Source organism: Neoarius graeffei, chromosome 5, assembly GCF_027579695.1.
Source record: "Neoarius graeffei isolate fNeoGra1 chromosome 5, fNeoGra1.pri, whole genome shotgun sequence".
In the NCBI taxonomy this organism is placed as follows: Eukaryota; Metazoa; Chordata; class Actinopteri; order Siluriformes; family Ariidae; genus Neoarius; species Neoarius graeffei.
Window position 1 is genome coordinate 15,339,508 of NC_083573.1, and position 23,490 is coordinate 15,362,997.

At 37.7% G+C, this 23,490-nt stretch overlaps 1 protein-coding gene across 1 annotated transcript; it reads left to right on the top strand.

Annotated features, from left to right (window-relative positions):
• Positions 1-9,721: 9,721 nt before the first annotated feature.
• Positions 9,722-23,147, top strand: spaca6 (sperm acrosome associated 6). The gene is made up of 9 exons (XM_060920785.1): positions 9,722-9,783; positions 14,050-14,204; positions 17,115-17,201; positions 17,812-17,883; positions 19,367-19,390; positions 19,510-19,587; positions 20,971-21,071; positions 21,270-21,426; positions 22,960-23,147. The coding sequence occupies exons 1-9, from the start codon at positions 9,722-9,724 to the stop codon at positions 23,145-23,147; spliced, it is 924 nt and encodes a 307-aa protein (XP_060776768.1).
• Positions 23,148-23,490: the final 343 nt, after the last annotated feature.

The window sequence follows — 23,490 nt, forward strand, 5'->3', positions numbered from 1 at the left end:
TAGTTGGGAGCCTCTCCACTCACGTCCTCTCACTACATCTTCAAACCAGAAGCCCCGATGACTCTGCATTTGTAGCAACAGATTTGGATGGCATGTAGGAAATCGTTGATCGCTTTGCCACAGTTGCAACCCTCTTTGGATTGAAAATCAATACCCTGAAAACAGAACTCCTGTACCAACCCTCACCTGAACCACAGGCAAGGTCAAACAACATTGTTTTGGTCAATGGAATGCCTCTTCGGAGTTCTGAGAGTTTCATCTACTTAGGCAGTGCAGTTACCAACACAAACTCATCAGACTTGAAGATAGACTGCCAGATTCAAGCTGCCACCAAAGCCTTCGGTGCATTACAAAAGCAACTATGGTCTCACCATGACATCAAGAGAACCACCAAGTTGAAACTATACAAGGTCGCAGTCTTACCATCTCTGCTTTATGCCACCAAATGCATGGTGCTCTACCATAAACATTTCAAGAAACAGACCAGGTTACAACTCTGACACCTGCATCAAATCCTCAAAATAAGATGGCAGGACAAGGTCCCTGATGTAGAAGTCCTCAGGTGAGCCAATACAGTAAGCATGGAAGCCCTGATCACAGCCTCCCAACTTCATTGGGCTGGACACATCTGGCGCATGCCTGACACGTGACTACCCAAAGCCATTTTCCACGGACAACTGAGCCTCAGGAAGAGGAGACAAGGAAGACAGAAACTGAGGTACAAAGATGTCTTGAAGAGGAACATGAAGAATGCCAGAATTATCGATCAGATGTGGGAAAGGGATGCCTCGGATCGAACAACATGGCGAAGCATAGTTAAAAGCTCAGTGTCCACAATTGAAGACAAGTGTCAAAGGGAGTATATGAGGGCTCACGAAGCCAGACGCTCCATGGTAGCTCAGCCAGGCCATTCGTGCCACTGCTGTGGATGACTCTGTTGCCCTGGTGCAGGCCTCGCAGCCCATGTGCGTTTCTGAGCATCCTAATGAAGCAGTCATCATCGCTAGCGATGGACAGCCGATGATGATAGTAGTTCAGGTCATATCTCAATAATAGACAACAGTTTATCACACTTGGTCCACACAAGTCCTCCAACTCTCTGGTCACATGTGGTGTTGCCCCAGGGTTCTGTACTTGGGCCCCTCCTCTTCTTAATCTACATCCTACCTATTGGCCAGATAATCTGTAGTCATGACCTTAACTTTCATTGTTATGGCAATGATATTCAATTGTATCTCAGCTTACATCCCCCCCCCCAAGTAAACTAATATATTGTATTTCTGATGTAAAACTCTGGATGCATGGCAACTTTCTCAAGCTAAACTCTGATAAAACAAACGTCTTACTGATTGGCCCCAAATCCTCACATCACAAATGTTCCAATGTTTCAGTTAGCATTGATGGTGTGCCTGCTAAGCCTGCTACAGTGGTAAAAAAATCTTGGCATGTTATTTAATCCACATCTCAATTTTGACTTGCATATTAAATGCCTCACCAAGACTCTTTTCTTTCACCTCTGTAACATTACACGCCTTCAGCCATTCCCATGTAATAATGATGCACAAACTCTGGTTTATGCTTTAATTATGTCCCATATTGATTACTGCAACTCTCTTTTCATTGGCCTGCCTGCAAAGTCCCTTCAAAAATTACAGTACATTCTAAACTCATCACCCAGAGTTCTCACTCACACAAAACGCATGGCCCACATCACCCCCATCCTTTCACAGCTACACTGGTTACTGGTCCTGTCCTGGATAAAATTCAAAACACTGCTTCTCACTTTTAAAGCTCTACATAACCTGGCTCTCCTCTACCTCAGTGAACTCCTGACCCCCTACTCTCCCTCTCCTTCTCTCAGGTCCTCTTCCTACAACTTACTTACTGTCCCACGCACCAGACTACCCACCTTGGGAGGCAGGCCCTTCAGTGCCATGGCCCCCAAGCTCTGGAATTCTCTCCCTGACTGCTCTTCTTTCTCAACCTTCAAATGTGATTTAAATACTTTTTTCTTTTCCATGAATACTTCTCTTCCTCTTCCTCTGTTTAGACTAGCAAATTTTTTTCTTCCTGTAAAATGACCATGGGTCTCTGAAAGGTGCTATATAGATGATGATGATGATGATGATGATGATGATTAGTTGTAGCCCCTTTTCTGAAGACGTCTGTACATGGTGGCTCTTGATGGACTGACACCAGCCTCAGTCCACTCCTTGTGAAGCTCTCCCAAGTACTTGAATCGACTTTTCTTGACAATCCTGTCAAGGCTGCAGTCATCATTGTTGCTTGTGCACCTTTTCCAGCTAGCTTTTTCAGCAATGATCTTCTGTGGCTTACCTCCTTGTGGAGGATATCAGTAATCGTCTTCTGGACAACTGTCGACTCAGCAGTCTTCCCCATGATTGTGATTGCGTGAACTCGATTGAGAGATGCATGGTATTTATACTGTTTTACTCAAACTTGAAATGAAATTCTCTAATCTGTTGAGATATGGGTTTTTTTTTTTGCACTGTAGGTCATAATTATAAAAATTAAAATAGAAAAATGCTTGAAACATTTTAGTTTACATGTAATGAGTCTGGAATATATTAAATTTTCACTTTCTTAAATAACGGATGGAAAATATTGAACTTTTTCACAATATTTTAATTGTTTGACATGCACTAGTAGGCCATCCAATCATTTCGTGCAGACCAAATGAAATGATTGGATGGGCTTTTTACAGTGGTGCTTGAAAGTTTGTGAACCCTTTTGAATTTTCGATATTTCTGCATAAATATGACCTAAAACATCATCAGATTTTCACACAAGTCCTAAAAGTAGATAAAGAGAACCCAGTTAAACAAATGAGACAAAAAATATTATACTTGGTCATTTATTTATTGAGGAAAATGATCCAATATTACATATCTGTGAGTGGCAAAAGTATGTGAACCTCTAGGATTAGCAGTTAATTTGAAGGTGAAATTAGAGTCAGGTGTTTTCAATCAATGGGACGACAATCAGGTGTGAGTGGGCACCGTGTTTTATTTAAAGAACAGGGATCTATCAAAGTCTGAGCTTCACAACACATGTTTGTGGAAGTGTATCATGGCACAAACAAAGGAGATTTCTGAGGAGCTCAGAAAAAGCGTTGTTGATGCTCATCAGGCTGGAAAAGGTTACAAAACCATCTCTAAAGAATTTGGACTCCACTAATCCACAGTCAGACAGATTTTGTACAAATGAAGGAAATTCAAGAGCATTGTTACCCTCCCCAGAAGTGATCGACCAACAAAGATCACTCCAAGAGCAAGGCGTGTAATAGTCGGTGAGGTCACAAAGGACCCCAGGGTAACTTCTAAGCAACTGAAGGCCTCTCTCACATTGGCTAATGTTAATGTTCATGAGTCCACCATCAGGAGAACACTGAACAATGGTGTGCATGGCAGGGTTGCAAGGAGAAAGCCACTACTCTCCAAAGAGAACATTGCTGCTCGTCTGCAGTTTGCTAAAGATCATGTGGACAAGCCAGAAGGCTATTGGAAAAATGTTTTGTGGACCGATGAGACCAAAATAGAACTTTTTGGTTTAAATGAGAAACATTATGTTTGGAGAAAGGAAAACACTGCATTCCAGCATAAGAACCTCATCCCATTTGTGAAACATGGTGGTGGTAGTATCATGGTTTGGGCCTGTTTTGCTGCATCTGGGCCAGGACGGCTTGCCATCATTGATGGAACAATGAATTCTGAATTATACCAGCGAATTCTAAAGGAAAATGTCAGGACATCTGTCCATGGACTCAATCTCAAGAGAAGGTGGGTCATGCAGCAAGACAACAACCCTAAGCACACAAGTCGTTCTACCAAAGAATGGTTAAAGAAGAATAAAGTGAATGTTTTGGAATGGCCAAGTCAATGTCCTGACCTTAATCCAATTGAAATGTTGTGGAAGGATCTGAAGCGAGCAGTTCATGTGAGGAAACCCACCAACATTCCAGAGTTGAAGCTGTTCTGTATGGAGGAATGGGCTAAAATTCCTCCAAGCCGGTGTGCAGGACTGAGCAACAGTTACCGGAAACGTTTAGTTGCAGTTATTGCTGCACAAGGGGGTCACACCAGACACTGAAAGCAAAGGTTCACATACTTTTTCCACTCACAGATATGTAATATCAGATAATTTTCCTCAATAAATAAATGACCAAGTATAATATTTTTGTCTCATTTGTTTAACTGGGTTCTCTTTATCTACTTTTAGGACTTGTGTGAAAATCTGATGATGTTTTAGGTCATATTTATGCAGAAATCTAGAAAATTCTAAAGGGTTCACAAACTTTCAAGCACCACTGTACAGCCCTGTGACTGCCACAGATGAGGGATTTTTGTTAACTGTCAGAGCATTTGATTTATTCATTGATGTTGGGATGTGAAGAGAATTTCAAGAAATATAACAAAAATGCTTCTAAAATACATTACCTACGTAGGCGGCAGAGTGGTGTAGTGGTTAGCGATGTCATCTCACAGCAAGAAGGTCTGGGTTCGAGCCCCGTGGCCGATGAGGACCTTTCTGTGCGGAGTTTGCATGTCCTCCCCATGTCCGCATGGGTTTCCTCCAGGTGCTCCGGTTTCCCCCACAGTCCAAAGACATGCAGGTTAGGTTAACTGGTGACTCTAAATTGACCGTTGGTGTGAGTGTGAATGGTTGTCTGTGTCTAATGCCCCTTTTCCACCAAAGCAGTTCCAGGGCTGGTTCGGGGCCAGTGCTTAGTTTGGAACCGGGTTTTCTGTTTCCACTGACAAACAACTGGCTCTGGGGCCAGAAAAACTGGTTCCAGGCTAGCACCAACTCTTTGCTGGGCCAGAGGAAAGAACTGCTTACGTCGGTGGGGGGGGGGCAGAGTTATTAAGACCAACAACAATAGCAAGACCGCGAAAGGTCGCCAGTTTTAAGCGACGAGAAGCAGTAGCTGTACAAACGCGAAGTCATCCATTATTGTTGTTGTTGTTGTTGCTGCTTCTTCTTCTCCGTGTTGTTGTTGCTTCGATGCTCGCGCCAAGGTTTATGCAAATGCAGTGACATAACTGACGTATACAGCGACATAACTGACGTATACAGCGACGTAATGACGTGGCTCCCCTTAGCACCCCGAGCTATGGAAAAGCAAACTGGTTCTCAGCTGGCTCGCAAGTTGAACGAGTTGTGAACCAGCACCAGCACTGGCCCCGAACCAGCCCTTGAACTGATTTGGTGGAAAAGGGGTATATGTGTCAGCCCTGTGATGACCTGGCGACTTGTCCAGGGTGTACCCCGCCTTTCGCCCATAGTCAGCTGGGATAGGCTCCAGCTTGCCTGCGACCCTGTCGAACAGGATAAAGCGGCTAGAGATAATGAGATGAGATGAGATAAATTACCTACCATAGCTTTAATTCTACTAATTCTTAGGCCTCTTGAGACTCCAGCCAATTCTTTTTGGGTGCCATACAGTTCTAAATATGAATGTGTCAGAAACAAAACTAAGAGCCACTTCAATTGTTACGGCATATGAACTATGAACCCTCCAATCCTTCATTTTCACTTAAACATGACAAAGATTTTAACATCATCTGGACTGATTTTAAAAATCATTTTAGAAAATGTATGTTATTTTCTAATTATATTTTCACAAATTTTCCTATCTAGAACAAATTTGCTATCTAGCATGATAGTCAACGTGAACCCAGATATACTGTCATTTACTGTATATACATTTTTTTTTGGTGTTCCTTGATTTATAAACGGAAAAAAAATACCATGTGAACTTTTCACATTTTTAAATGTAATTTATGTATTGTGTGTCCAGTTGCTTTTCCATCTCAACCTCTTCCTCCTTGCACTGACACAAAGCCCCTTGGGGAAGAAGGGCATATTGTATTGTTTTACTGATTTAACTTTCTTTTACGCACATAATTCATAAGTAATCATTAACACTCTTGTGCACACACTTTGCTGTGGATTTGTATGGTTGGAGATGTATAAATATAGCATTATACATAGTCCTACAACATTATATAATATAGAATTCTGCATCAGGTTTATGTACCAACAACATAATCTGCAGCAGATCAGATTGTCTGATGTTTTTTTCCTCTCATTTTTCTCCTTTCACTGAACCCAGGATCATTTTTGAGCTTCAGATTCCTGTAAGCAGCAACACTTTCCAGGAATATATAGTATTTATTAGAGATTAAATTGTATGAAAATATAATATCATAATTAAGTAATATCATAATTAAGTATTGTACTTCTTCCCACTCCTTTTTCGAACAATGTGCGGTGTTTTGTAATGTCTTAGCTCTTTATGTTATTTTATTTATTATTTTATTTATTTCTCGTTTTCTTTCTTTTGTATATACAAATAGTTACATACATTTTTATACATGTTCAAAATAAAAATAAAAATAAATAAAATAAAATAAAAATAAATTATAGTGGCCAAAATTATCATGGTTATCAGTATTATTGTGGTATTGTTAAAATGTGTGGAAAATGTTAGAAAGTATGGGTACACAAACTGAAATAATTTCACCAAGATTTATATGGAAAGCCACAAATAAAATTAGCAGCACAATGCACTTTTTGGATGTATAAACATTAAAATAATAACATTAGGGCTGGTGCTAACAACTATTTTTCTACTGATATATTAATCAACTATTTTACTGATTAATTTTCCCTTCAAAAAATCAAACAGACAAAGTTCATTTTATATTTACTGAGAGCAAGAGGAGAAAACATCCTTCTATCATCTGTAACCACTATCCTGTGCAGGGTTGCAGCCTATCCCAGCTGATTATGGGCAAGAGGCAGGGTACACCCTGGACAAGTTGCCAGATCATCACAGGGCTGACACATAGCAATGAACAACCATTCACACCTATGGTCAATTTAGAGCCACCAATTAGTTTAATCTGCATGTCTTTCAGGGGAACCAGAATACTCAAGGAAAACCCACGCAGACACGGGAAGAACATGCAAACTCCACACAGAAAGGCACCCATCAGCCACTGGGCTTGAACCCAGAACCTTCTTGCTGTGAGGCAGCAGTGCTAACCACTACACCACCGTGCCTTCCTGAGGAGAAAACAAATACATCATAATTATTATAACATGTAACGTGAAGACATATTCCTTATATTCCTTTAACTTACAGTTTTAATTATAGTGATCACAGTTATTCAAACATTATCTATTTATAGCATTCCCTGCTTAAAATAATGGAAGAAATAAAATAATTAGACAAGGTACATGTCCAACAAACCCAATCCATATGAATACATATACTAGCACCATCAATCAACATAGAATAAGCCCAGGTTCTAGCCTAAACATTTTCTCAAACACTTATTCAATGGAAATTCTAAGGCAGCAGGCAGACTTTATGCCTTTAATAGTGAGTGTATTGAGCAGCTACAAGAACAAAAAATATTGAAAACAGATCTTCTTACTAATGGGAATTTAAGAAATGGGCTCGTGCATAGTGTTAGTGTTGCTATAATTTATAAGTGCTCCCATATTTTAGAAGTCTTGGGTGTTTGGAAAGTTTTACACTAAACCTCTTTCACAAGCCTCTCCAGCCGCTATTATTTTTACAAACTGTAGGGATGACTGAAGCCGACCAATGACCAGAGCTAAAAATATAGCATTAAAAAACTTTGCACGTGCATGATACAAGCACACTATGGTTTTCCACTCGTGATCTTGTGCACTAGTCTAAATGCCATACAGAAACCGTTTCATGCCTAGCATGTATGTACATGTCTGTCATTGCCTGTTAATCATATCCAAGTATTGGCCTCTGCATAAGGTTGCAGTGTAATGCATTCAGAAAATGAGACAATGCTATGACACATCACAGCCAGGTCAGATGGAAATATCAAGTGAAAAACAGTGAGTAAAAAATAGTTGCAGCAAATATAGCCATAAACTCTGTGTGTGTGTGTGTGTGTGTGTGTGTGTGTGTGTGTGTGTGTGTGTGTGTGTGTGTGTGTTTATTAGCAATATGTTTAGTTTAGACATGTTACAATGTCTGTATGCTTTGCAAGGTTTAAATAAAGAAAACAAAGTGCTCCCTATGTGACATTTAAATGAAGACTCAATAATCTATAGCTAAGCATTTTCACTGTCTACTACTTTCATGTTCCTTCTCACAACTGTCTGAATGCCTTTATTTCAGTAAGCCACAACTCTGATGCCTAGCAGGCATTTTGGCTCTGGAACAAAAGATTTCAGCTACATTAATTGCAAAGGGTACAGGGTCATTACTGTTTTGTTCATCCTTCATCCATGCTTGGCTGGAATGGCAGTTGCAATAAGTCCCTACTGTTTGAGTCTTTGTGCTGGTCTTCATTCTTCTCATTCTGCAAGCATTATGAGGAATAACCTGCTTCTGTTCTAATGCTTTTAGAATGTCATAAGTCAAATTTAATGAGTACACATCCACTAAGACTGGCTTACTCTTTAACACAATGTACCATATAATGGCTAAAGTTTTAGTGCAGGAGCTAAAAAAATGTCAGGTTCATATTTGCAATCTGCAGCCTCCTTTTTATAATCGTAGCACATACGTACCTTTTATTATATTTTACCTTTACCAATGCATTTGCACAGCTCTGTCCTACAAATGAGTTTCATGGAAAGTTAACATAGCTGTAGGCCTTTACTTAATCAGAATTATGGTACTAAATTCAGTATATCAGACTATCTCCTCCAGCGGAGAAGATATGTTATCTTGTATTTGCAAACTTGCATGAGTGTTTGTCTCATTTTGTTGTACAGGAGCCGAGCTAAAAATGAGGGTCATGTCTACATATTGATTAAGAAATGCAAACACGTGGGATGATATTTTCCTCTGCTTCATCTCTCATCAGTGCGATGCTTCGTTGTGATCCTGACCCTCCCCCTACATCCCCTCTCCTCCTTGCTGTCTCTTCTCTTCTCCTCTCTCCTCATCTGCCCCCTCCCTGCTCCCTCTGTCTTGCACACATTTCCTCTCTTCACACACACACACACACACACACACACACACACACACACACACACACACACACAGAGGCGTATGAACATGGGGTGGGGGGGGTAACAGAGACATGGTGCCTGAAAAAAATATGAGCAAGGGTAGAAAGATGAAAAGAGGAAATGGTGAGAATGGTGAGATGAGGGAAGAGACAAAGTCAGGAAATGAGACTCATTAGCAGGAGGGGAAAGCGCAAACCCGTGTGCACTCACAGGTATGTTTGTAGCATGTGTTTTTAACAGACTGCAGTATTTTTGGCACTGTAGATTATAGGATTTTTTTTTGGGTGGGGGTTTGATTTTGTATGACCATCTATTTGCTGTTATTCCTGATCTGTATTTTATTTTTATTTTAATTGTCTTTGTTTCCGTTGACTCTTGGTCATCAAGGATAGAGACACAGAGAGAAAGAGACAATATGCTCTTGTGAGAATGCATTGTTCCTCTGAAACACTGTTACTGTCCAACTCTGCAGATGTGAGATGCCACCACTATGGTAATATTCTTTCTATACCTGTTCACCTCACCTCTCAGCCTAGCTATTCTTGTATATGATTCAGGATGTACAAGAAGCTGTCCACTAGTGAATGCTTTTGCATAATGGGACCAAGTATATGCATGTGACTGTAGCAAAGTGCTTACTGTGGTCACACCATTTACATGCATGCTCACCTGTGCACATATGAATATGCAGGATGTGAGTCTGGCTCAAGTGCTGTACATGGAGTGGACTGAACAAAGCATGCAATGGTAAGATAAACTGGTCTGTGTGTTGCCTGCTTTCTACATCTTTCAAATAATGGATTTGTTGTCTCAGCAAATAATCGCTCCTGACTAATATGTCAGCATTTTATGATGTTTTGGCATCTTTTTTGCCATTTAAGGTACTGCAACTACTCCACAGCATTTCATTACCATCTCCAGAAAACTGTGACTTCATGTCTATGCACAATGTTCCCATTTGTACACAGAAGCAGGCATACTGTCACTGGGATGATGTTTTAAAATGATTTCCAGTGAAAAGATTTTGAGAAGACAAAGATAGACATATCCCTTTTACTCAGTCCTGTGTCAATGATAGCTGTCTACCCACAGGGGGTGCCATACTCTTTTTTTTGTTTTCTGGATATAAAGTGGACGTAATGTAGTATTTGTACAAAATAAACCAAGGACTTCTGCATCAATTAAACATTGTGGAATATTGGAAGTATTTTAAGTGTTAAATGCAAATTACTTCGTATTTTACTCATAAAGAGGATGTTGCAGGGACTGTATTTTTGGCCTTTATTTTATGTTATGATCGAGTAAATAATGTTATATTCCATTTGGACTGTGTTGGTGTAGGTGCATCATTCCTGGTCCTTTGCATTGCTTTTATTTCAAATTTATAACATAGGTGTTTAGATTAAATTTAATATATAATGAATGTTGTGTGTGTGTGTGTGTGTGTGTGTGTGTGTGTGTGTGTGTCTGTCTGTCTGTCTGTCTAGAGATCACGTTTAATAGGGGGTTGTTTCTAAATGTTTAGAAACATGCACCCATTTTGTCTTAGAATTCAGCAAATGTAGCTGAGCTGAAACAACTTAGAAAGATTTGGGTTTACATCCTCTGTGAAGACACATCCTCACTGCAGCAAAAAATATCCATTGACATCCGATGTTTTTATTATAACTGACACAGCAATGCTTGGTGCAAACATAATCCAAAACCACATTTTCCTTTGTGTCTGGATTTATGGATTAGCAGCAGCTTGCATACAGTATAAATTCTCAGGAAAAAAAAAATGCAGTATGTATAGCACAATAGAGAAGCATAACTCCCAGACACTGCCTTTTTAAAATCCAAAGCCATTTCTTAGCATGCATCTCCATCCCTGAGACCCTTAACCTGTGATGTAAATGCAGGTCACAGGTGAGGTGGTCAGGAACGGGGCAGCATGCAAGGTCATCAATTATAGAAAACCAAGAACCATTCATTAACTCCTGTTTATTCATATTTGCCTTTTATGATTCACCAAATTTAGATAAGCACAAAATATTGTTAAACCTATGCCTTCTCTTCCATTATATTTACTCTCATAGTTAATAATACACTGAAACATTAATTATTGGTTCTTGAAAACATTAATTATTGGTTCTTGAAAAGAGAGAAACTTTAAAAGGAGAGCATTTAATTTGGGTCCCAACTGCCACGGTGGCCAAAGGGGGCACACTCTGTAGGCTGGCTTTGTGTTGTGACCTATGAAATGGTCTGGTCAGAAGAAAGCTAAGGGTCGTGACCCCGTGGTATGACCTTCTTCAAAGTTGTCTTCATGTTCAAAAGTTATTAGAATGAATATAATTAAAATGCTCAAATTGAACCCTGAACTATTCCAGTGTACACAGCGTGTCTGGAAATGTAGAAATCAATGGGAATAAAACTACATACAGTACATATGTGTATATTTGTTTATAACTTGATTACTTATTTATTTATCCTTCTTTATATATACAGTACTGTGCAAAAGTCTTAGGCACTCTGTTTTTTAGTACAAATTTTGTTATAGATTTTTATTTTATCTGCGATGAACTGGCGACTTGTCCAGGGTGTACCCTGCCTCTCGCCCATAGGGGATAGGCTCCAGCTTGCCTGCGACCCTGTACAGGATAAGCGGCTATAGATAATGGATAGATGGATGGATTTTTATTTTATGAATTCTACGTTATGGAACTGGTACAAAAGCACTTTAGATTTCCAAAGATTTGTTTTCCAGCACAAAATTAAATTTTACAGAAAAATGTTTCTATGTCAGTAAAGAAAGCAGCATATTACATAACAGACCACTTTTCAGACAAAAACATAATGAAGGCTACTGGGTTTTGCTGCAAAAATAAGAAGCAAGTGTGACAGTCAAAGTGTCCAGAAGAACTGTGGCTGATTCTGTAAGATGCTCAGTAAAACTTACAGCTCAGTTCCTTATAAAACTGCACTAACTGTACCTGAGACTGCTTTTTATTTATTTATTTTTTAACGCAAAGGGTCATTTCACACCAAACATTGACTTTTTTCATGCATTACTGCTTTCTGATCTTTATGGTATTATTTTTTATTTCGAAATATTTAATTTCATTATTTTTGAAGGCATCTTTGCACTACAGCATTTCATTGCATGTGCCTAGGGTATTTGCATAGAACTGTATATCTTTTCCTTACAGGTGAAAAATGGCATTAACATTAGAAAGGGTAGATATAATGCTTCTTGGTATTCTCATTGGTTGCTGAATTTTTTTGAACACCCTGTAGAAAAGGGATAAGATTATGTTATGCAAAGACAGCTTAGTTCATACATTCGTCAATCTGGCAGTGTTTTCTGTGTCAGTATTAGTAAAACTTTTCATTTTATCTTCTAGAGTTAAAGATATTTTACATTTGCCATCCAACCAGGTATTTTCTTTCTTGATACTATCATAATTAAACCCAAATTATGATAATATAAATATATGCAATTGCCATGTTTCAGAGAAGCCAAATAGCATCCTTAATAAATGTTCAACCTGTGTTGTTGTAAAAGAATATCAAATTGCAAATAAAAAAGGAGGAAAAAAGGAACACCCAAAATACATTTTGCTGAATGAGCACTTCCAATCAGAATGACCCCAACTGACTTGCAAACAGAGAGGTGATGGACTGATAAACTGTTTGTCATCCACCACAGGCTCCTGCACACTATGGATTGCCTTATCTTAGAGGAGACAGATTAATGCATTAGCACCCAAGTTGCTCACTGCCACTGGAAACATATTAACTTCGTATATTAGGGACCCTGTCTGGTTTCTATAGCGACGGACAGAGGATGGAGGAAGTAGAGAGTGAAGAATTGGGGGGGGGGGGGGTGCGGGAGGAGAAAAAAGAGGAGTAGGGGGGTTGGGGGATACGGGATGTGATGGAATTGCCTTGGGGCCTATCAGTAGTCTCTCTCACTCACCATCACTCTTTTATTTATACACATGCGCGTGCACACACACACACACACACACACAGGCTGGTTTTCAGATTTTTATAAAAACAAAACTTGTCCTTTACTCTTTTGTGTAATTTGCAGTGGTCATGGTCATGAGATTCCTCCTCCATTCTGTTAAATTATAAACATCATTTTAATATTTGCTATAATGTGTTATTAAATTCTATTTTCCTTCAGAAATGCATACACAGCTGCCACTATAAGCACAAACTCCAACATATCTTTGTGTGCCTCACTAGTTCTCCCTCTGTCTCCTCTCCCCATCTTGGTTTGCAGGAAAAACAGATAAATGGTGCAGTGTGAGAGGCTCCTGAGACAATGGATTAAAGACATACCTAGCAGAGAAGAGCAGATTATTCAATATGTTCACCTTTCATCTTCAAACTGCACAAATGCATTTGTTCTCTTGAACATTGTTAATTTTTAAATGGTGTCCTTTTGAGTTTTGTTAAAAGTTAAAATGAATCAAGTGCAGCCTGAATTTGTCCCTATCCCCAATCTGTAACATTTTCAAATTTCACTCATTAAAATTCAAAATGTGATATGTAACGTAAACATTGTAGACATGTGACAGCGAGGGCGTGGCCAAGCGTCGGTTTGTGGAATGGAGGGCGGGGTCAGGGAAGGTGAGTGGCAAAGTCAATGCACCTGTTGTCAATTAATGGTGTGTGTGTGTGTGTGTGTGAGAGAGAGAGAGAGACAGAGAGAGTAGCGAGCGAATGAATGAAGCTGAAAAGCGAAAGTCTTTAAAATAAAATGTGTGAACATCATCTCCCGCCTGCCACACATCAGGGCTTACTATAAGAGATTTTGAAGAAAACTTTACTTAATCCTTGAGCATAACATCATTATTCTGCTGAACTCTCTCATCAGTAGGTTGTTTATTTTTGCATTGTGATGTACTAATGATAGAACATCCGAAGAATTTCAAATCTAAACACACTACCAGTAAGCAGAATGTTTGGGTTTGTACTCAGGCTATTATTTTTAATGTCATTTGTTTGCGTGGGATTAAGTTGTTTCCAGTGTTTTATAGATCAATATGACATTGTCCGTCTGTGCTGGGGTCACATTCTCAGTAAATACAACATTCGTAATATAGATGCCTGTTTCAAAACCCTGGACAGAATATTCAACAACAATCCAAGAGTAATCGAGGCAGCTAAAGTAGGTAAGAAATTCAACCTCGGAAGAATTGTAATAAGTTAATAACAAAACTGTATAAATCAGTGTTTAGACCTCAGACATAACTATGTACTTGGATGATTGTGTAGGATTTGTGTGTGTACTAGCCAGAGAGGTGTGTCTCAGTTATACACAAATTCAGAACTCACACATCAGCTCAAGAGAGGAGCAGGATTAATTCCAGTACTGCTGACAGTTTGTTGAAATTCATTTTTTTGTGTGCATAGAAATACATTAAACCCTTTGATGCAAAACATGGGTCAAAAGTGACCCAGCTGAGTTTTTATCTTCTATATCTTTGCAATAAATTAATTCCATCATTCAGTATTCAAGGTATTCCTCAATTAACTTGTTTTTGATCATCATACATCCTTATTTTATTTTTTTCCTTTCTTACTTTTTGAATAAAAACCCTTTTTGTATCACTATACCCTTCTAATGCACAACATGGGTCAAAAACGACCTGCATTCATTTTCCAGGTTATTTCATGTATGGCTGAGTGTTTCTATGATATACTTTTGAAATAAATTCATTTTGTCATTTACTTTTCCAAATATGCAGTAAATATCTTGTTTTTGTTTAGCACAAATCATCATTTTTATTTTTCCTTTCTTAAGTTATGAACAAGCACAGCTTTTGTAATTCTACATCACGTTTACACACATGGGTCAGAAATGACCCGCATGCATTTACTCCAGCGTTTGGTGGGAACTGTGAATTGTGCTTGTGTCAGACATTTCACAGCTCAGCACAGCGCCCTTTGCCCATCTAATACATGCAAGTAATGTTTTTCAATTGTTCTAACATTACCTTAGAAAAATTTTTGATTATGTTTAGGTTACCTTGAGAGTGAGTAGATTACTTGTCAGAAAGTTACAAGTAATTACTATTAGCTACCTAGCTGTTGACATATTCTACTTTAGTTAGCTAATTTTATTGTAGTTGGCTTAGCTAACTACACAGTTAATAAATAAATAACTGGGCCCATTCACTGCTAAAGTAATTACTTGAAACAAATTATTATTATAGTATTAAGACATTTAATTTTAAATCACACTTGGATGACCCATGTGTAGTAATATAAAAAGTATTTTTGTTCATAAAGTAGGAAAGAAAAAATTAAATTAATGATTTGTGGTAATGGCGGCACGGTGGTGTAGTGGTTAGCGCTGTCGCCTCACAGCAAGAAGGTCCTGGGTTCGAGCCCCGGGGCCGGCGAGGGCCTTTCTGTGCGGAGTTTGCATGTTCTCCCCGTGTCCGCGTGGGTTTCCTCCGGGTGCTCCGGTTTCCCCCACAGTCCAAAGACATGCAGGTTAGGTTAACTGGTGACTCTAAATTGACCGTAGGTGTGAATGCGAGTGTGAATGGTTGTCTGTGTCTATGTGTCAGCCCTGTGATGACCTGGCGACTTGTCCAGGGTGTACCCCGCCTTTCGCCCGTAGTCAGCTGGGATAGGCTCCAGCTTGCCTGCGACCCTGTAGAAGGATAAAGCGGCTAGAGATAATGTGATGTGTGATGTGTGATTTGTGGTAATTAAAAACAAGATATTTAAAGAATACTTGGAATATTCAATCATAAAATAAATTGATTTCAAATGATAGAGCAAAGAAAAACTCAGTCAGCATGAAATAACCTGGAAAATGAATGCGGGTCATTTTTGACCCATGTTGTGCATTAGAAGGGGTGTGCATATGTTTTGCATCAAAGGGTTAACAACGATGGAATCCTGTAAGAGGGAAATACATAAGTAAGGCACTAATAATTTGAATTAATCATATCATCCCAGACAGTCTACAGAATTTCTTGAGCACTAACAGTTTATACTTTCTTCCTCTTCACTTTCTCATTAAAAAAAAAAGCCTGTGCTGGATAATTTTATAAGCTATCAAATGTGGGTGGAAGCCGTATTTTTAAATGAATACAATTGTACATTGATATAACTGCTAGGAGTAATTATACAGCAATTTGCTGATAATATACTAGACTTTTACAAGCTTAAAGACAAGTGCTTGTGTTTTAAGGCAATGTTCTAGGCACTACTGAAAAAGACACCTCAGTAGTCTCAGACACCTTCAGTCAATAAAATCTGGCAACCTTGTAGTCATGAACAATACACAATTGATTTCCTTCATTTGATTGAGCCATCCAGGAAATTGTGGTGATTTTATATCCTTAATGTAACCACACACATATGTAACCATGCACACATGCCTTGATGTCATCATATAAGCAATAATTTGGTTTATGATGATTGTATTTTGATTCAAAGCCAGTCATGTTGATTTTCAATAAAGAGTTAATGAAGTTGATATTACAAATAGATTGGTCAAAGCTTTATACTGTTAATGGAACCCTGAAGCATGTGTTGAACCAGAATCAAGCCTTGTTTGGATGTATATTACTGGAATGACAAAAGTCTCGTTTGGATACATATTTTCAGTTAGCACAGGTGGCCTGTTTTAGTATTAAGAACAATCAGGGAGGTCTGTCCTTGAGTTAAGAACAGTGCAGTCGGCTTTGGACATATTGGGAGAGCAAGGCTGAAAATTATCCTTATATAGCGTAAGTTTGGCATTTTGGTGGAACACTATAAAAATGGATGATTTGAGATTTGGAACCAGTTCATTCTGCAGACTGAACTTGGCTTTTATTAATCGATTTAATAAAGGTCTAAACTTTTCTGCAACCTCTTTGACTTTGAATTATTTTTGCTTGGGAGAGTTTAAGTTTTAAGAGTTTCCATGACAAAGTCAGCTGAGCATGTGTATAACCTTTGTCTAAATATTGAGAATTTAGGATTTTCCAATCATTTGAATTTAAATCATCAACACTGATTATGACCCTTGGTGTTTACTTGCTTCACTGTCTCTGAGTGTTGGTTTGTTCTTTTCTCAGGGAGAGGCTATGACACAGTACTAAAGGAGCTTTTGAGGGCTGAAATCAGTCCTATTGTGGAAGAATTTCACCAGAATATGAATAATGGTATCAATTGTTACCAACTCTTTTAAACTGTTGTACACACAACTTGCAATCTAATTTGAGCCAAACTAAACCACTGATGAAGTTCCACCATCATCATTCAGTTCCATGTCTTCCATCATTTAGATAGATAGATAGATAGATAGATAGATAGATAGATAGATAGATAGATAGATAGATAGATAGATAGATAGACTGCAAAACCCGATAAGGTCACTGAGCTCAAAAATTTTATTGAAACCGATTACGTAAAAATTTTTGAGGTAAGTAACTTAAATTTTTTAAGGTAAGATTTCTTAAAAATTACAATTAAGTGTAACTATAGTGTAATTTTTAAGAAATCTTACCTTAAAAAATTTAAGTTACTTACCTCAAAAATTTTTACGTAATCGGTTTCAATAAAATTTTTGAGCTCAGTGACCTTATCGGGTTTTACAGTGTAGATAGATAGATAGATAGATAGATAGATAGATAGATAGATAGATAGATAGATAGATAGATAGATAGATAGATGAATGCCCATTCACCACACACATACAAATACATTCTCGAGCTTCCTATAAAAAAAGTTACTGTGTATAGCTCTATGTTTCTCTTTCCTCATATTTCTCAGATACAGTGTATGAAGTTAAGTTACAAGCTGCTGCAGACACTTTCATCATAATGGCCACTGGTCTGCCTAGAGGTGAGATCAGTTCCCTTTTCTTCTTTGTGTTCAAAAGAAATATAGGTCTTAAGTGGTCATATTTATTAGTACTGTTTATTTTTTTAATTGCCTTTGAACAGTTCTATACACTTTACACTGTATGTATAGAGGATATTACATGGTCTCATGAAGATATGAAGTTTATCTTCGAGTGGTGAGCATATTTTACAAGTGAGTGAAGCAAATGAATGAAATATTTTTCAACACAAGAAGATAAACTTCATATCTTCGCGCCACCATGTAATGTTCTTTACCTAATATAGACACATCCACAAAAAAAAGTGCTAGTTAACCAAAATAATTTTAATTTTGAACTGGTTCGCCATTTTGACAACGTTTGTCAAGTTAGTGGGAAAACATTGGGAATGACATCACTGGAGTGAAATTTTGGGAAATATGTCACTCAGATCCACGATGTATTTTTATGAAAAATATGAGTTTTTCAACACGAGAAGATACACTTCATATCTTCAAGCCAACATGTGAGTTCCTTTTTATTATACAGACACATTCACAAACAAAAAGTAACCAAATTTATCAAAACAATGCATCCTTTCCTTACAAGTGACATATAGAGATTTATGTCACAATTATTGTTCTCAGTGTCCTGGATATAGTTTGTATGAAAAATGTGAGTGGCATATTTCCCAGTAAAACACTTGTGTCTATCTAATATATAGAGGATATTACACAGTGGTGCAAAGACATGAAGTTTATCTTTGAGTGGTGAAAATATTTCATGAGTGAGTGCAGCAAATGAGTGAAATATTTTTCGACACGAGAAGATAAACTTTATATATTTTCACCACCATGTAATAATCTTTTTATTATATTGACACATCCACAAGAAAAAATACGCAAGTTAATCAAAAATGTTTTAATTTTGGACCGATTTGCCATTTTGACAATGTGTGTCAAGTCAGCAGGAAAACATTGGAGTGACATCATCAATCTTTTCATGAATGAAGATATTGGAAAATATGTCACTCAGGTCTAGGATGTAGTTTTTAATGAAAAATACAAGTTTTTCAACATGAGAAGATAAAGTTCACATCTTCAAGCCAACGTGTAATTTTCTTTTTATTATATAGACACATGAGCTAACAAAAACTACACAAGTTAATCAAAACAATTCATTGATATCCTCACGAGTGAAGATATTGGAAAATATGTTACTGAATGTTTCGAACGTAATTCATATGAAAAATACGAGTGGTATATTTCCCAGTAAAACACTAGTGTACATATAATAATTACTGTGTATTTACCATACAACAATAACCTGATTATAAGCTTAATATTTGTTAAGATTCAGACTCACTTATGGCAAACCACCTCTTGGTCACCTGTTCTTTTTTTCATACCCTGAACTTTTTCAAATGAGTGGGACCCTTTTTAGACCTATTTAAAGGTGTTGTATAGCTCTCCTTACTTGCTTACCTTTTTCCCATGCTTTTCACAGCTTCTGGATGTTTCCCTCCTTGTGGTAGGTGACTATTTATCCAAACTCTCATTATTTTATGAAATATAATATTAATATTCGCACTATATGTTAACACTCATGTTCATGTTAACAGTTGTTTTGCAATTCTGCAATTTGGTCAGGTTTTCAGGCTGATGGCACTGTCTATAACTGCGTGACTTGTCAGTATGACTCCTGTGAATTTCCATTGGATTGTCCATGTGAGTCTATTTTGTCTAGTCTGTCTTTTACATACAGTTTGTACATGCAGTTCAAGAGGACATGAAAAAGTCTTAAGTCACTATTATCAAACAGTAGTATTGTGAATTTTTTTTTTAATCTTTGCCAATAAATGCTAATACACACTCACTGACCACTTTATTAGGTACACCCATACACCTGCTGGTTTATGCAATTCTCTAATCAGTCAATCCCTTGACAGCAGCACAATGCATAAAATCATGCAGATACAAATCAAGAGCTTCAGGTAATGCTCACTTCACACATCAGAATGGGAAAAATTGTGATCTCTGTGACTTTCACTGTGGCATGGGTGTTGGTGCCAGATGGACTGGATTGAGTATTTCAGAAACTGCTGATTTCCTGGTCTTTTCACACACAACAGTCTCTAAAGTTTACACAGAATAGTGTGAAAAACAAAAAAAATATTGAGTGAGTGACAGCTCTGTGGGTGGAAACGCCTTGTTTGATAACAGAGGTCATAGGAACATGGCCAGATTGGTTCAAGCTGCCAGGAAGGATATAGTAACTCATATAATCACTCTTTACAACCGTGGTGAGCAGAAAAGCATCTTCTGCAACAGTAGAAGACCACACTGGGACCCATTCCTGCTAGCCAAGAACAGGAATCTTAGACTCAAGAACAAGTTCCTATTAAAGTGGCCCGTGAGTGTATATTGTATTGTATTGTATTTCGTCATAGGACAAAGATGATATTACTTTATGATACAATTTTAACACTGAAGTATGTTTAAACTGTAAGAGGCCAGCCAGCAGGCATAATGTCCGGTGGTTAATTACTATTGTAATAGTACACATACTGGGAAAATAGAATACCCATGTCATCACCCTTGATTTACCCTTATAACAAAACTTGAATGGATTTCTCTGATAATTCTTTCTTTCTCATATTTTGATAGTTGAATGAACATGAATAAAATCACTTTTAAAACACTTTTTGGGTAGGCTGTATAAGTGTGAATCTTATTACCCCTGAGAGGACTCAAGGTCTTTGTGCAAATGATTAGGTGAAAGAATTGCACTGGAAAGTCTCTTGTGCCTTAACCCTTCTTTATAGATGCACAATTTTCCTTCATGTTTAGTGCATATACCATGTTGCTTTTCTTGAAAACTTGACACATTTTCACAGATAAAATTTGCATGTAGCCTTGTAGATGTTCATTTCCATTGAACACAGTTACAATTACTGTGAGGCGAATCATGCACTTTACCACTCTCCCTAATGGTATGCAGACTGAGTTAATTCCTGCTTGGGAAGCCTTGCTGCTATGTGACAAGTTAAGAAGCCCTACCTATTGTCTGTACTATATGTGTAATGTTTATGTTTATTTGTGTGTTGATAGTGCAGGAAATCATTGTGTTGGAAAACAATAGAACTCAGATGTGGTGTCATGTGCCATTTGTTTTGCCAAGTGACATACAGATAGTTTGGAGGTATGCAAAGGTAAGGAAAGTTATATTATTATGATATATACTATTTACAATTTATAAACCACATTTTCAATTGTCAGTTTTTAATGCACAGAATCCAATTAATTCTTGTGTAAGAAAGTCAAGACTAACCAAGTCAAATAGGAGGATATAATTTTTTAAATGTCTGTAGAAAAACCTTCCTCATGTGACTACCAACTTTTCCTTTAAGATCAAGACACTGTTGATGAATCAGTTTAAGGAGGTGACAGTTGGCATGGATAAGCTCTTCTCCATACCATCAGCCCGACTAGAGCACTCGGGTACATATCAGTGCGAGATCTTTTCCCAGGAGCGCTCACTAGTCCGCATCTACTTTCATGTTACAGGTTTGAATACTTGAACATTCCCAGTGTATATTTCACCTGCTTCCATTGTGAGTTGAACCAAACCTAATCTGATCTTGATGTGCAATTTGTGAGTGATTTATTTTTTAAACAACAAACAAGAATAATTATTTTTTTATTTGCCATCATCACACTGAAACAAGGAGTTTGAATATCCAAATATGAGTTTGAGACTGAGTTTAAGTAGTTTGCATACTACTCATGATTCTTATTCACTTGTAGTTTTCTCATACATTGTTCAGTAGCACTAGTGTGAATGTAAGTTTTAACACATGAGTATCAGGTAGTAAACTAAGGATCAAGTGCCATAGGGTATTGCATTGTTAGCAGGAGATTTGTAAACTTGAAACTAAATGCATGACAAAGCAGAATATAAATGTTGACACTTTTTTCTATATCAGTTTCATTGTTGGCGTGCTTTTGTGTATTATTTGTAGAGCACTGGGATTCAATATACAGGGGGCTGCAAAAGTAGGTATACAGTAAGGATTATTCCAGTATTACCAGTATTATAATAGTGGTGCTAGGTTTCATTTAATACTAGAATTCATTAAAAGATAGGGTTTTCGCACACAAGCCACGTTCTGTTGATGCCATGATTTAGTTCATATGGGAGACTTACCAGGAAACTCATGCTGATAAAGACCTTTGTGCCAGAGTATGCATGGGTATCCACACTCGACTAGTGGAGTGTGTGAATGCCAGGGGCAAACAGTTTGAACATTTGAGGGATTAATATGTTTATTATTGATATGTTATTATTGATATGTTTGTATAATCAATAAAATAATGTTTTGTGCGAATGTTTTGTTTTTCATTACTGTATACCTACTTTTGCAGCCCCCTGTATAGTGTGTGCATTACAAGTAAACCTATAACATACTGTAGTGCCTGTTATTATTATCACAAATATTATTATAATTTTGTTTGTGTTGTATAGGAAAATTAATACTACAAAATTCATGGTTAACTAGGATTGCAAGTTTGCTTTACTAATAAATGTACTCTAACCAGAAGGGCACTCGGTAGTGTGCATACCTCCACCAAGCCACATATTTGGATTTGTATCAAAATCTAATCTATTTTTCCTTGGCTCCCCATGGCCAGCCTTTCCTCAAAATTTCATCAAAATCCATTCACTACTTTGAGTTATGTTTGGAACAGACAAAAAATCCTGGATCCACATACATACAGTATCTGGATTCTGGATCCACATAAATATCTGGATTTGCACCAAAAGCTAATCAATTATTCCTTGGCCCATGGCCCACCTTTCCTCAAAATTTCATCAAAATCCGTTTACTACTTTTTGAGTTACATTGGGAACAAGCAAACATACAAACAAACGGAGGTGAAACTATAACCTCCTCCAACAAAGTTGGTGGAGGTAATAAATAAACTCTCAGCTGTTATGTCCAACAGAGTTCAATTGTTTTTATGCATTGCTATATGAATAAGTGACCATATATAGAATTTCCTCCATATGAATATTTACTCCAGCTTTTTCTCTCCCAGTTGTCCCTAATGAGGAAGTTGGTCATGCAGAACTGCAGGATGTGTTTGATAACGCTCTCTTACCTGCTGGACAGTTTCTACTTTTGCCCTCTGTACCTTCATTTTCACTGCTGAGGCTGCCTAGTCCAGCCCTCCTCACCATCTGTCTGACATCATTGCTATTGGTGCTGTTCCTCACTCTAGGGTAATGCTCAGTCCAGATTTGTCAGTATGTTGGCCAGATTTGAACAGTCTGCACAGTAGTGTGACAGAGTGCTAAGAAAAGGAAGTCTGAAATAGTTATACCAAAGTGTAACACAAGACCATAGACAATCAACACCTCCCTTTTACACTCTTGCTATAATCTGTTTTATAATTAGTTGCTTAGCTGCCAAACCTTGCATCAATTTCAAACCTTTTCTGGATCATTCATTTAGCATTTATTACATTTCAAGTTCTTCTCTCTATTTATCATTATGTATATTATAAACAGTTTTCTCTTGACAATTTTTTGATATGCTTGCCACACCAAACAATGTAATATCTCAGTCC